The sequence below is a fragment of the Cebidichthys violaceus genome, unplaced genomic scaffold (genome assembly GCF_023349555.1).
Source record: "Cebidichthys violaceus isolate CVI_PGR_0920_01 unplaced genomic scaffold, fCebVio1.0.p SCAF_3, whole genome shotgun sequence".
NCBI lineage: Eukaryota > Metazoa > Chordata > Actinopteri > Perciformes > Stichaeidae > Cebidichthys > Cebidichthys violaceus.
The window spans coordinates 11318127-11332315 of NW_027176483.1; the positions used below are offsets into that span (position 1 = coordinate 11318127).

At 41.7% G+C, this 14189-nt stretch overlaps 1 protein-coding gene across 1 annotated transcript in view; it reads left to right on the plus strand.

Moving 5' to 3' along the window:
- The window catches only part of LOC137881192 (beta-1,4-N-acetylgalactosaminyltransferase 3-like), a 35473-nt gene that overhangs the window by 1211 nt on the left and 20073 nt on the right, over positions 1 to 14189 (plus strand). The window contains exons 2-6 of the mRNA XM_068722994.1: positions 10738 to 10787; positions 10909 to 10983; positions 13381 to 13476; positions 13839 to 13929; positions 14057 to 14157. Coding sequence (XP_068579095.1) covers positions 10738 to 10787; positions 10909 to 10983; positions 13381 to 13476; positions 13839 to 13929; positions 14057 to 14157 — 413 coding nt within the window. The remainder of the gene's footprint in view (positions 1 to 10737; positions 10788 to 10908; positions 10984 to 13380; positions 13477 to 13838; positions 13930 to 14056; positions 14158 to 14189) is intronic.

The window sequence follows — 14189 nt, forward strand, 5'->3', positions numbered from 1 at the left end:
ACGATAAACTGAAACATGTCCAGTCCTTCAGGAGACAGGTGTTCATGTTCCTTACCGGTCCTTCTCAGACGCTGGAGGTCTCCTTTAGGGTGAAACACGGGGAGGGACACTACATGCTGTACGCTAGCACAGGTAGCATCAGGTGCTTTGAGTGTGGGGATGTGGGGCACAAGCGGGCCGCTTGTCCTCGCAGGCCGGCCGAAGGGCGCCCCGAGCCGGGGGCCGTACCGGCGGAGGAGCTCGATCACACCCGGGCTCGGCTGAATGATGAGCCGGCGGAGGTCGCTGCTCCGGGGGGGGGGGGGGGGGGGGGGGGTGGGCGATGATCCGCCGACCGAGGAGGAACACAGCGGGCAGACAAACAATCAGGTCGGGGAACAGAGAGCTGATTCAGGCGGAGAAAAAATGATCGATGACAACTCAGCTGTTCTGAGTCTCACAACAGAGGGAAGGAAAGTAGCAGAGGAAGCACTGACAGCAGGAGCAGATGAAGGAATCAGGGAAAGTGGAGCAGGCAGCAGTAAAGGGCCGACAGCTGAAGCTGACCAAAGTCAGGCTGCTGGTCCAGAGCAGGCTGACGTTGCAGAGGACAGCAGCTCTCGGACTGAGCGACCGGAGCCAGAGGACAGCGTGGAGGAGGCAGCCTCCACACGTGATGAACCCAGTGGGTCCAACAGCCAGGTGTCCGGTGGGGAGGACATGGAGCATGACTCTGAGGTAAACATGTCTGCTAGTGGAACCTCCAGCATAAACATAGACCTGTATACACTGGAAGAAATCAACTCATATCTGGATCAAACATTTAATAAGAAATCTGTCAGAATAAGTGATTACTTCAGTGATGTCACCAAATTCCTTCGATCAGTCCACACATGGAGGCACCTTCTGGAGGAGAAGAAGCGTTTCCGCCTTAAAAAGCAGATCACTCTCCTTTACAAAGCACAGAAAGGTAGAACTGTTCAACAGACGAAACCCTGATGATCATGGTCTCCACAGTGTTTGTGTCTCTGTCCTGCTCTCTGTCTCTCTGCTCTGACCCCTCAAAGCAGAGCCTCAACATCACACCGTTGAACATCACCGGTGGAGAGATGGACAGAACCGGGCCTCAGTACCTGAAGTCTCCACTGAAGTCAAAGCCACTGAGATGCTCTGGGCAGCGTCTCCTCATGGAGGTGTGAGCGTTGCTTTAAACAGCTGCAGGCTGGAGTCAGAAGAAGCTCTGGAAGCTGCTTCGCTCCATCCAGCTCAGCTTCTGGGGTCGTCTACAAGACGGGGAACCGGACTACGGATCGAACGCAGACCTGGTCTTGCTGGACGACGTTAAAGAAGAAGAAGTCTGCTGATGGGAACCGATGAACCGCGGTGCCTTCAGGGGACGATCCGGTCTAACGGATTGGAAACTATTGGACATATGAAATCTAAGACTTTTCTTGAGTCTGTTGTACTTTTTGATCTTTAGTTCAGGTTGAAAGTTCAACTTTGACTGATGACTGAAGTAAAAAGATGAGTTTCATGTTTGATATGTATGTTTCTGTGGTTGGAGGAGTTGTTTTATTTCTTATTTATTTGAATTCATGATGTGACAGTAATCTGTTCTGGATCAATAAAAGTTTTTTTTTTTAAAAATCAAAAAATCTCGCTCGCTCGCGCGCGCGCACATGATGTGTGTGCTCGTGCGCGCACACATCAAATTTACTTTAAAATGAACAGTTATTACTAGATTATGGGTCAAGAAATGTGGTCAACACACATCTCCCCAAGGTTTGGTTGTTGTCTGTTCTCACACTCGTAGCTCTGCCGGGTGGCTGGAAGTCCCTGTCGCACTGGAGAGCTCTTATGTTTTGTTCATTTACATTTTCTTTGTGAAATAAGCCCCGACGGTACTGGTGTTTCTATTAGTACGTTTTAATGATTTGATGTAATTTATTATCACGCTGCAGATGCATTTGGTCTGCTCTCTCTGTCGGGCTAAGTTTCTCCAACTGCACACACGCACAGACACAGACACACACAAAGTGCATGCTGATAGCCGCTGTGGTGAAGTGAACCAGGTGAAGTGAACGATGCATGAGTTGACGGCAACCAGAGATTGGCAGTATTTCTGTTACTTGTATTTGAAATACGTATTTCAATTACTTTTGCGTATTTTTAGGGCCCGAGCACCGACGTAGTCGGAGCGGAGGACCTATTGTTATTCTAATTAGGGCCCGAGCACCGACGTAGTCGGAGCGGAGGACCTATTATTCTAATGTTTTTTATTATTATTATTATTATTATTATTATTATCGTACCAGTTTCATCGCAAAAAGGAGGTGCTTGGGATACTGGGAATCTTTTGAAATTTGGCACAAAATTCAATCGTGGTGAAAATTCCAGTATTATTGGGGTGTCCAGCTGCGGCATGACATTTTGGCTCGATAGTGCCCCCTACAGAGTAGCCCCAACTTTGGGTTTCACCTAGCTGTAGGAAATTTGGTAGGTATGTGGAACGTGATGGGACGTACAAAAAAGTCAAAAGGAGGTATATCCTAAACCAAACAGGAAGTCGGCCATTTTGAATTTTATGACGTTTTTGGACCGTTTCAAGGCGCCGTACTTTAACGAACTCCTCCTAGAGATTAAACCCGATTGCCTTCAGATTTGGTCAGTATGCTCTTGAGACCTTGGCAGTGAAACGATACTCAAAGATCAAAAAGTTATCGAACTATGTGTCCGTGGCGTGGCGTCAAAAAAACACCATTCGCCATGAAACAGGAAGTTGTTGTAACTCGGCTGTACATTGCCTAATCTGCTCCAAATTTCTCAGATGTCATAACATCCTGACCCTGAACACATGTATATGACAATTTAGAATCATAGTAATAGCGCCACCTAGTGGCAACAGGAAGTCATAGGTTGTGTACTTTGACACCCTACTGCTCACAGATTAATCGGATTCCTCTCAAATTTTGTCACAAAAGCCTTAAGACCTTGATAATGCTTCATTGTGAAAATTGTAGGAAGTTGTCGAAGCGTGGCGACGTGGCGGCTCTGCGAATTTCGATCCTTCGCCATGAACGAATAAACTGATGTAACTCGACTCCGCATCATCAGATCTTTACCAGATTTCACATGTTTGATTAAACTCCAGGCCTGAAGACATCTGCAAGCCAATTTTTAATCAGTCATAGCGCCACCTACTGGCAACAGTAAGTTAAAGTCTTTATACTTTGGCTTGTTTCTCTTAGTTGGAAAATCAGATCAACATCAAATTTGTTCCACACAAATGTAAGAAGTTCATAATGCCAGTTCTCCAAGCTTTTGATGTTTTGTCGAACGCCGTTGCCGTGGTAACGCAGTCTTCGCCGTGAAAAACGCCGATGGTCATTTGGAGAGGTTAAAAAAGCTCGAAACAAGCAAACTTGACACACAGATCACAAGGCCAAAATGTAGTTATATAATATGATTTTATTCAATCAGAGTGTTAAATCGGCTCAATAGCGCCCCCTACAAAATTTCGACGAAGCAGCCCTCGCAGTACGTTTCACATAGAATAACAAAATTTGGTAGGCACATGTATCACATGTGGACTCAAATAAAAGTCTCTTGGGGCCATGCCCTAAACCCAACCGGAAGTCAGCCATTTTGAATTTAGTCTGAATTTCTAGTGTCGTTTTTGCAATTTCCAGGTGCTCTACTTTAACAAACTCCTCCCAGGGAATTAATCAGATCAACTTAGAATTTGGTCAGAACAATCTAAAGACCTTTGTGATTAAAAGTTACTCAAAGCTTGTTGTTTCGTGAAATGCCGTTGCCGTGGCGATGCATTCCTCGCCATGAAAAACAAAGGTGTTTTTGAGGGGCTAAAAATACTCAAAACAAAATCAAACTTGTCACACACATTTAAAATCCTGAATGTAGTTATCTGATGTGATTTTAATGCTTCAGAGTGGCAACTCGGCTCGATAGCGCCCCCTACAATATTTCGACGATGCAGCCCTCGCAATGCGTTTCACCTAGATGTATGAAATTAAGTAAGCAGGTGTATCACATGTAGACCTAAAAAAAGTCTTGGGGGTCCATGCTCTAAACCCAACCGGAAGTCAGCCAATTTGAATTTTGTATGAATTTTTTGTGGTTTTATTTCCTTTTCCAGGTGCTGCACTACGAACTCCTCCTAGGGAAATAATCCGATCAGCTTAGAATTTGGTCAGAACAACCTAAAGACCTTAACGATTAAAAGTTACTAAAAGCTTGATGTTTCATCGGATAACATGGACTTGGTGTCACGGCAATTTTACATGATTCGCCATCACCCATCCAGCTTTTTTAACTCAACCTTACTTTGTCAAAACTGCCCCAAACTTGACATGCTTGATTGCTGTCGTGATTTTAGGACTTCTGCATGCCAATATTAACTCATAGTCATAGCGCCACCTACTGGCAACCACAGACGTAAACAGAATTCTTTAATAACAGCGGCCCAAACAGGGTTTGTGGGCACACCATGAGAAAAAGACTTCTCTGATCTAAATATGTGCAAACTAAGATGCTTGGAGAACAAAAGTTAATCAACAGTGTTTTTCAAACCATGTCAGTGGGCATTAGTATAAATGATCTGTCTAGAGCTTCTACATGAGAATCAGGTTAAATGTTACAATGAATGCTTCACACTACAATCTAAAGTTACAGAAGAGCTTAAAATGAAAACAGTGTCAAATTAAAGTGTTCAAGTAAAAACAAATGACACTGCTGTTCTGTTAACTTTCATGTAAGTCCAAATACAATCAGTAGGACACTGCAGGGAGTTGAACTCCATCCCAGTAACCTGACAGTTTATGTTACAAATACTGAAGCACATTCACACGTTCATTTTCTTAATGATCTTAACAGGCTTAGATTTATGATTGTATTGGAGGTACACTCAAAACATTTGAGGCTTAAGACTTGGCAACATGGTCTTGCTATGCTGCTGGTCGACGCAGGAAATATCATCTAACTTGTGCATGCAGTGTATGATGGTCACAGAAATGCATTGCCGCATCAACCAGAGTCCTGCCAGTACCCTCGACGTGTGTGACGTTGCGAGGGCCCGATCAATGCTGCTTGCAGCTTTAATGTAATTTGTATTTGATAGGACCGATAAAAAAATCTAACGTATTTTGTAACAAAATACTTTAGAGTGGAGTCATTTTGTATTTAAAATACTCAAAATACTTTCTCCACGAATCAAAAAACAGTTCATGAGTTCAGTCTTCAGATCTTCAAGTTCAACGGATTGTCTATCAAATATTTATCTGAGTGTGACAGATGTCAATTAGCTTGATGTATAATGTATGTCTGGGTCTGGCTACATAGCCTATTGAATATACATGGTGATGGTTATAATATCAGGCTAGCGATCGATGCTAACATGCTAATGACGCTAGCATGCTGTCTAGGCTAGTGCATAGCCAGTGTTTAGCAAGTTAGCTTATCAGTCGAGTAGCTAGCTGTAGGAAGAGGGAGATTGGGAGCTTGTATGTTCATGATAACCTTATCAAGAGACGTCTGACTATCTAATCTTGCACTATGCTGTATCTTCTCAATGTGAATGTCATAATTCCATATCACTTACTGGCATATAGTTCACAGTTAGCCAGGCTATGACAGTATATGTTCATTTGTTAAAAAAAACATTAAATATCCAATTTATTTTATTTAAAAGGAATATTATGAAAGTATTCTTAGTTGTATTTCATACATTCTACAGTTGGCCAGGTGGACAACATGTCTCAGTACAGTAATTTATATAGGCTCTTTACCTGTGTACAACTGGTTTTAATTCTATATTTTGCTTTTATAGTATACATAGGCCTAATGTGTGATGCTATTCATATGTGGTGAATATTTTCTTGTTGATACAAAGCCAAAGTTTATGGGCTGTTAAGTCCCATTTTAATATATATATGTGTGTGTGTGTGTGTGTGTGTGTGTGTGTGTGTGTATATATATATATATATATATGTGTGTGTGTGTGTGTATATATGTGTGTATATATATATGTGTGTGTGTGTGTGTGTGTATATATGTGTGTATATATATATGTGTGTGTGTGTGTGTGTGTGTGTGTGTGTGTGTGTGTATATATGTGTGTGTGTGTGTGTATATACACACACACACACACACACACACACACACACACACATATATATATATATATATATATATATATATATATATATATATATATATATATATATACACACACACACACACACAGTGCTGTGAAAAAGTATTTGCCCCCTTCCAGGTTTCTTATTTTTTTGCATATTTGTCACACTTAAATGTTTCAGATCATCAAACAAATTTTAATATTAGACAGAGATAACCTGAGTAAAGACAAAATGCAGTTTTTAAATGATGATTTAATTTATTGAGGGAGAAAAGCTATCCAAACCGACTTGGCCCTATGTGAAAAAGTAATTGCCCCCCCTTGATAAATCATGAATGAACTGTGATTTTTTTGGAAAGCTGAGTTCAATTTCACTAGCCACAGTTGAAACACTTACAAGTCATGTATCAAGGCTGCTCAGAGGTCTGTCTCTGAGTCTCTGATATTTATACTTCAGATAACACACAAGTGCGTTTGCACAGAATCATTTGCATAAAGGTACGTGGCATGTCTTGAACTTGCCCCTTCCGCACAAGCAAACGTCATCTTTACGTTTAGTAAGATATACAATCGTCCCTTACAGAAGGTCACAGTGACTGCTAAACGAGGAACATCTGAGTTAACGAGTGTGAAGAGATTTCACACAGTAGTCACAGACTTCACGGAGCCTTGTATGTTAAACAATAACAACTGATCATTCTAAAAGTTATTTTTCTCCAACATATAGGTTGCATATTTGTGTGTAAAAAAAAAAAAATGTCTCTCTAGCGCCCCCTAGAAGTTGGACCGGAGACGCCCCTCGGCAAGTATGTCCAATTGACTTGAAATTCAACACACATGTTCACCTCCGCTAGCTCTACAAGGTGACCTGGAGGGGGGCCGTGTCGGAACCACGCATGCTGACTACGGGGGTTCCGCAAGGTTCAGTCCTGGGCCCCCTTCTCTTCTCGCTCTACACAACATCTCTGGGTTCTGTTATTCGCTCATTCGCTCGCATGACTTCTCCTACCATTGTTATGCCGATGACACCCAGCTGGTCTTGTCATTTCCCCCCGGTGACACCCAAGTGGAGACGCGCATCGCTGCATGCTTGGCTGACATCTCAAAGTGGATGACGACACACCACCTCAAGCTCAACCTAGACAAAACCGAGCTTCTGTTCCTCCCGGGGAAGGGTTGCCCGCACCGGGACCTGTCCATCACCATTGATGATACCATGGTGACGCCAACTCGGACTGCGAGGAACCTGGGTGTGACCCTAGATGACCAACTGTCATTCTCAGCAAACATTTCATCCGTTACACGCTCCTGCAGATTCCTGCTCTACAACATCAGGAGGATTCGTCCCTTCCTAACTGACGAGACGGCGCAGGTTCTCATCCAGGCTCTTGTCATCTCCCGCCTGGACTACTGCAACTCTCTACTCGCCGGAGCCCCGGCGACAGCCATCAGACCTCTGGAGCTTGTCCAGAAAGCCGCAGCTCACCTGGTGTTCAATCGCCCCAAGTTCTCCCACACAACTTCCTTTCTCCGTTCTCTACACTGGCTACCTGTAAGAACTCATCCAGTCTAAGACTCTGGTGCTAGCCTACAGGGCAGTGAAAGAAAACCCACCTCTTCAGGAAGTGCTACCCTGAGCCTTCCACTTAGCACTTAATGTATTCATACTAGCTTGTTGCACTTATTGTATTCATATTACTTATAGCACTAACTGTTTTTCTTGTTTTTGCACTGTACTTTGGCTCTGAGTTATGCTCTGCTTCATGCTCTTAGATGCTTGTTTGGAAAAGGAAATGTACTTATGACTTCTGGTGACTAGTAGTTCTTTTGATTACCAATGTTGAATGCACTTATTGTAAGTCGCTTTGGATAAAAGCGTCTGCTAAATGACTAATGTAATGTATAAAAAAATCTCTCAAACACCTAAACTCCACCTACTTAGATTTTCCACCATTTTGATTTTTGTGAAAAACACATTTTTGCAAACTCCTCCTACACGCTGAATCCAATTGCTACCAAATCTGCTCTGGATCATTATTGGATCTACATCATCAACATTTATTAAACGTTTTTGATATCTCTTTGCGTTTACAAGATATGGACCAATAAACTTCTTAGGGGCGTAGCTTATATATCAATACACATCTTCTTAACCATTTGTCCTAAAATCGCCAAATTTACAGCATATGTGCACATCGCATACCGTAACATATCCTGACATTTTCATTTCATTCAACTACTAGGGAGCGCTACAGTAAACCCGCCATGTTTTTTATCACTTTTTGCAGTTTTCAGCCTTTGTACTTTAACAAACTCCTCCTACAGAATTAATGGCATCAACCTCAAATTTGGTCAGGATGTTCTGCAGACCTTTGTGATGAAAAGTTATCAAATTCGTGAGTTTTCATGGAAGAACCTTGACGTGGCGTGGCGGCCATTTTGCCTCATTCGGCATGAACAATAAAGTTGTTATAACTCAAAGGTATATTATTCAATCTGCAAGAAATTACATATGCATGATGCTACTTCAAGTCTGAGCATATATCAATGGCAACATTTTCAATAACTCATAGCGCCACCTACTGGCAAAAGGAAATGTCATATTTTATACTTTAATTTACTCCTCCTAGCCAGTTGACCGGAACAGTCTTTCATTTAGTAAGGACAGCCTTATGACATTGAAGATGCGTCATAATGAATATTGTGAGTTTTTGTTGAACGCTGTTGCCGTGGCATCATGTATGAAACTTGATAGGTACATGTATTCCATGAAGACTTAGAAAAAAGTCTCTTGGGACCATGCTCTAAACTGTACTGGAAGTCGGCCATTTTTATTCATGTGTGAATTTTCCCTTGATTTCGGACAATTTATAGGCGCTATACTTTAACGAACTCCTCCTAGGGACTTTGTCAGATCCACTTAAAATTGTGTCAGTATAATTTTAATACCATTGTGATTAAAAGTTATCAAAAGCTTTACTGACGAAATGGCTTAGCCGTAGCGGGCGGCTACTTTACGTGATTTCGTCAGACTCGCGGGCGCGCTGTCCGACGGTTGCGGACACCCTCGGCCGCGCAAGCCGGAGTCCCGCCGGCACCCCCAACATGCGGGAGGATGCAAGGGTTGTTCATTGCTGCCTGCAGCTTTCATTTAAATATAATTTTTAATCCTGTTCTGAATTCCATTTTTTTTTTTACAATTCTATATACGTTTTAAAAAGCAATTATGGTCATGTAGAAAAGCAGAGTATTGATAAGAGTAGCTCTTAGTTGTAATAAAATCCTGAAGGCTACCATAGTTCTCCAACACGCTTAGAAAGGGAGGGGTGAGTTTAGGGGTATTTAGTTGGTTGCAATCTGCAGCCTCCCCACTAGATGGCACTAAATCTTACACACAGGGCCTTTAAATGTCCACTTTAAATGATTCTGTGGGCAGATTTTTTTTCTATTGGGCACTTTTCCCACATTTTTTAAATAATCCTTTAATAGAGAAGAACAATATTTAGTTCAGTTAATAATAAGCAGTTTTTACAAACAAAGCACAGTCATTTTTAATTGCTTGAATTTGATGACAGAATTAATAAAAAAAAAAAAGAACAACAAAACAAATGCATTATCAGAGCTGTGGGGAATATTGTGACAAAAAGGAAACACAAGAGGGCAAGTAGGAAGACTGGATGAGTGCAGATGGAGATAAAAATATTCCTCTCTTGCTTTTCTTAACCGCCACTCTAGAATTACGTGTGTTGCCAAAATTGGCCCACATGTCTCAAGAGTGTGTTTGGAGATCTCACCCTGGTGATAATGACAGACTCTGAGTCCACTGGCGCTGTAATCCCAATTCACTGACTGACTCCACAAGCTCACAAAAAAGCCAACACTGAGGACCTCCTTTTTAAAATGTACCCTATAATTTGAAAGATGACTGAAGAGGTTAGAAGGAATAATATTTCTGCATCTGCTCAGCTAGACTGCCAGAGATTTTTGCTGACACGAGTGCCAAGTAATAGCAGCTCATTGGAGTTACATTCAGTGGTCATAAACGTTGAATTGAAACAGGGAGTGGTTGGGACTCTGTTGGGACATTGGGCTCCATTGTTAGCTCAAAACAAAACGTTACAAAGCTTGTAACACCCGGAGTGACGGGACCTGCTACCAAGCATCAAGTGAGTTAGATTTATAGCATTGGATGTGATGGTAGTCTACGTAGTATGGAGTCATTCAAAGGCATGGTTGTCACTGTAGCAGAACATTGTCTGTGCCATGTTTTCAGTAGCACTGTTTGAGATTTGGCTTACAAGAGTTTGTCATTCATCCATGTACATGTGCACTTCCTCTCACAAACGCTCGCTCTTTAAATAAGCAGATTTTCAAATACCACCAGCCATAAGGAGCAGATTGAGCCATTAGAATACATTTTGTTTAAATGCAAAGTCAGCAGGATGCCAAACAGGTAGATCTCAAGGTAAACGGTAATGGGTGCTGCCTCCTGGGGAAATCACACATTTCTTTCAAATCATCAGAAGAAACATTGTGACAGTGTTCTTCTTTGCACAGTCTATGCATATCTGCCTGTCAGCTGATGTTTTCACCCACTTCCTCAGGTATGAATCTTGACCGCAGAAGCTGGAAGGGAGTCGTGTTTAACAAAATAGTAAGTTTGATGCATTGAAAAAGAAGTGGTGATAGAAAATATGGTGATGCAAGAGTATGTGTTTGTGTAGGAAAGGATGGAGGAAACCAAGCTAACACTTGTGTGTATGTGTGTTTTCCAGTTCGGAGGGGACCATCAACCAGGGGATTCAACTGTTAGGGGGTTCAACTACACTCCACCAACCTGGAAACCAGAGGTGTGTGTGTGTGTGTGCTTCTGTGTCTACAGTGCCTGCATGCAAACACTCTGTCTCCCCTTTTTTTAATTACCTGCTCAGGCCTGCCCAATTTCCTCCCACCTCAGTGCATTTACCTCTGTATAAAGTGTGTTTCCTGCAGCAGAATCAGCTTCAGTAGCCTCCATTGCTCTGTCATAGCGCTGTGCTTTGGCCAGTTGCTTGCACCTCATGTTTAATTTTTGGGGGAAGCTGTTACTGTGTCTGGCTCTAATTAGTGTTGGGCAACTTAACGCGTTATTATATTTATATATTATATTATATATTTTTTTAAATGCAATACACACCGTTGATGCCAGCAAATCACCCAAACAAACAGTGGAGGGGGGCTGCGGCAGACTACGTTGGATGCAGCGTGTGGGAGAAGTATAGATAAACAAAAGCAAGACAAGCTAACAAATCCCACAGCGGAGTGGATAGCTACAAACTGCAGGCCGATTAGTATTGTGGAAGATGTCGGTCTGAGGAACGTTCTCAAGGTGCGTTCGCGTTGCGTTTGGTGTGAACGCACCTTTAGGATCGCAACGAATGACGGCACGTATGAGCCTCCCTCAAGACGCACCATCACAAGAAGAATACACGAGTTGTATGAAAAGGAGAGGACTACAAAAGCGACAGCGTTGCAACGTGCACCAGCTGTAGCTCTCACTGGAGACTACTGGACATTGCTGGGTAACCATAATTACCTCAGAGTTACAGTGCATTATATTGATGAACAGTGGGAGCTGCATTCACATGCTCTGACTAATGAAAAAAGAAGACAGATATTTTGCTTAAATGTGCGCGGAACATTTTATTCATGTTGCACAGCAGTGGAACGGTTCAAATAAAGTCAGCACACTTAGCACAGATAGTGCAAGAAATATAACTGCTACTGTGTAAAGGGAATACTGCTGTTAAAAAGCACCTTATTTGTTTAAAGTGTTTGCAAACCAAATGTTATTGCACTTTTGTTCATATAGCAGTACTTTTAGAATAAAAATGCACAATACAATACTTTGGAATTAATTATTGAACTTTGTGCATAACAATGCGATTAAAAATTTGAATCATTGCCCAGCACTAATTATAATAGTTTCACAAAGTGTACATCCAAAAAGGGTTGGGCGGTATGACAATATATACAAACGATCAGTGATTTCCAGTTGCAACAGTGGTGCTGGTATTGTTCTCACCTTGTGAGGATGTGTGTGTCATCATGGAAAACTGTGGTCCTGGACACACCTACTGTAGCAGGAACTACCACAGAACTAGTATTTTGCTCGGTGTTTATATTTCTGTCTGTCTCTGGAACGATTTTGTCACTGCGGCAGCATCACAACTGTGCAAGATGCAGTCACAAAACTTTACAGGTGTATAGTTGAGATCAAAATGATCCCCCGTTACGCGTTTTGTTTTTTTTGCAAGATCATCTTTTATAGTTTTTTATACTGTTTATTCTAGGAGATATCCCTGGAATATATAGATAGATCTATATATAGATCTATATCATTTACCTCTCTCTCTCTCTCTCTCTCTCTCTCTCTCTCTCTCTCTCTCTCTCTCTCTCTATAGAGAGATATCTATATATCTATCTATATATATCTATATCTATATATCTATAGATATATAGATATATCTATAGATATATCTATATATATATAGAGGACATTTTCAGCTCAGGTTCAAACTGCACCATCTTTTCATTAAATACATTTGAGAAGTTGAACATTTGGGTCGCGGCTTGTCATTAAGGGGTGATGGTGGGTCCCGCAGCCAGACCAGTTGAGAACCACTGCTCTAGTGGCTTTCAGCTATGCAAATAGTATTGATTTTATCATTTGCATAGATTGTTAGATGTTTGAGGGTTTTACCTCCACCCTAATTCAATGTGGTGTTCAAAACACAGAAAAATTAAATACAATTTTTTTTTGTGGATTATTTCAGATTAATTGGATTCTGTGGAGATAAATTGTATTTTTTTTAATGTAATTTCATAATGTTTTGAGCACCACATACAACATTCTATTCACCTCTATAGAATAAGGATGGAGCCAGGTATTTTAAAAACCTGAGCAAATAAATTAAACCAAAACTATGTGCATGGCTAGATACCACTAATGGTAATGTTTTATAATTTGGCTGAACTGACTCTTTAAATAAAAGTATGAAGTATGGTTGATAGTAAGAATCGGGTGTCAGTTGAAATCAGAAGTCCTGTCATTGTAAATTAAATGGTATTTAAGGAAGTCTGTATTTGTTGGTTTTAGTTTGCAAAGTACTGAGGCCAGATGGTTAATTGTCCCACTGCAGACTTACTGCAGCACAAACAGCAGTGTGTTTTTAGCATCGTCTTCACTCTCTGTATACTTCCTGCAGTATAAGGGACGGGCTAATCTGCACGTCTTTGAAGACTGGTGTGGCAGTTCTACAGCTGACCTCCGCAAGAACCTGCACTACCCTCTGTATCCTAATGTGAGTAAAACCTTTATCTTCCGAGTTCACTCAGTTGCCATTAATTATATCTAATCGATAAATTACACATTTAACAAGGCTAGCACCATGGCAGTATGGATGGAAATGTTGGTCGGTCTACCACTTTGTTCCAGACGGAAGTATCTTAGCAACTATAGGAAGGATTCCCATTGAAATTGTGTACAGGTATTCATCGTGCAAAGACATACACAAGTGTAGTCCAACACACACGGTTGTTTTCACTCAGAGTTGCATTCTACATCCACATGCTAGATCCTCATGCCCCTGGACTCAAGATGTAGTCTCACTTTGAGTAAATATCATGGCTGATTCTCGAAGTTTGCCTTTCCTCGCTTTTTCAGTCCAGGGTTACAGTGCAGAAGCTGGCCATCACTCCTCAGCGGACCAACTACGGAATCAGGATATTTGGTTATCTACATCCATATACTGATGGTACAACATGTACTTTTTGAACTAGTTCCTGTCTGAAACCACACTCAGTGCATGCATGCTATATATCTCCATCTATCTCTCCCTCAATCTGTCTCTTTTTATCTCCTTTTTTCTCCTCGTTTCTCAGGAGAGTTTGTGTTTGGTTTGAGCTCTGATGACAACTCTGAGTTGTGGCTCAGCACAGATGACTATCCACTTAACTTGCAGTTGTTGGCATGGGTTGGGAAGGTACGTGGGACTGTTGTCTTCTCAATGGGAAA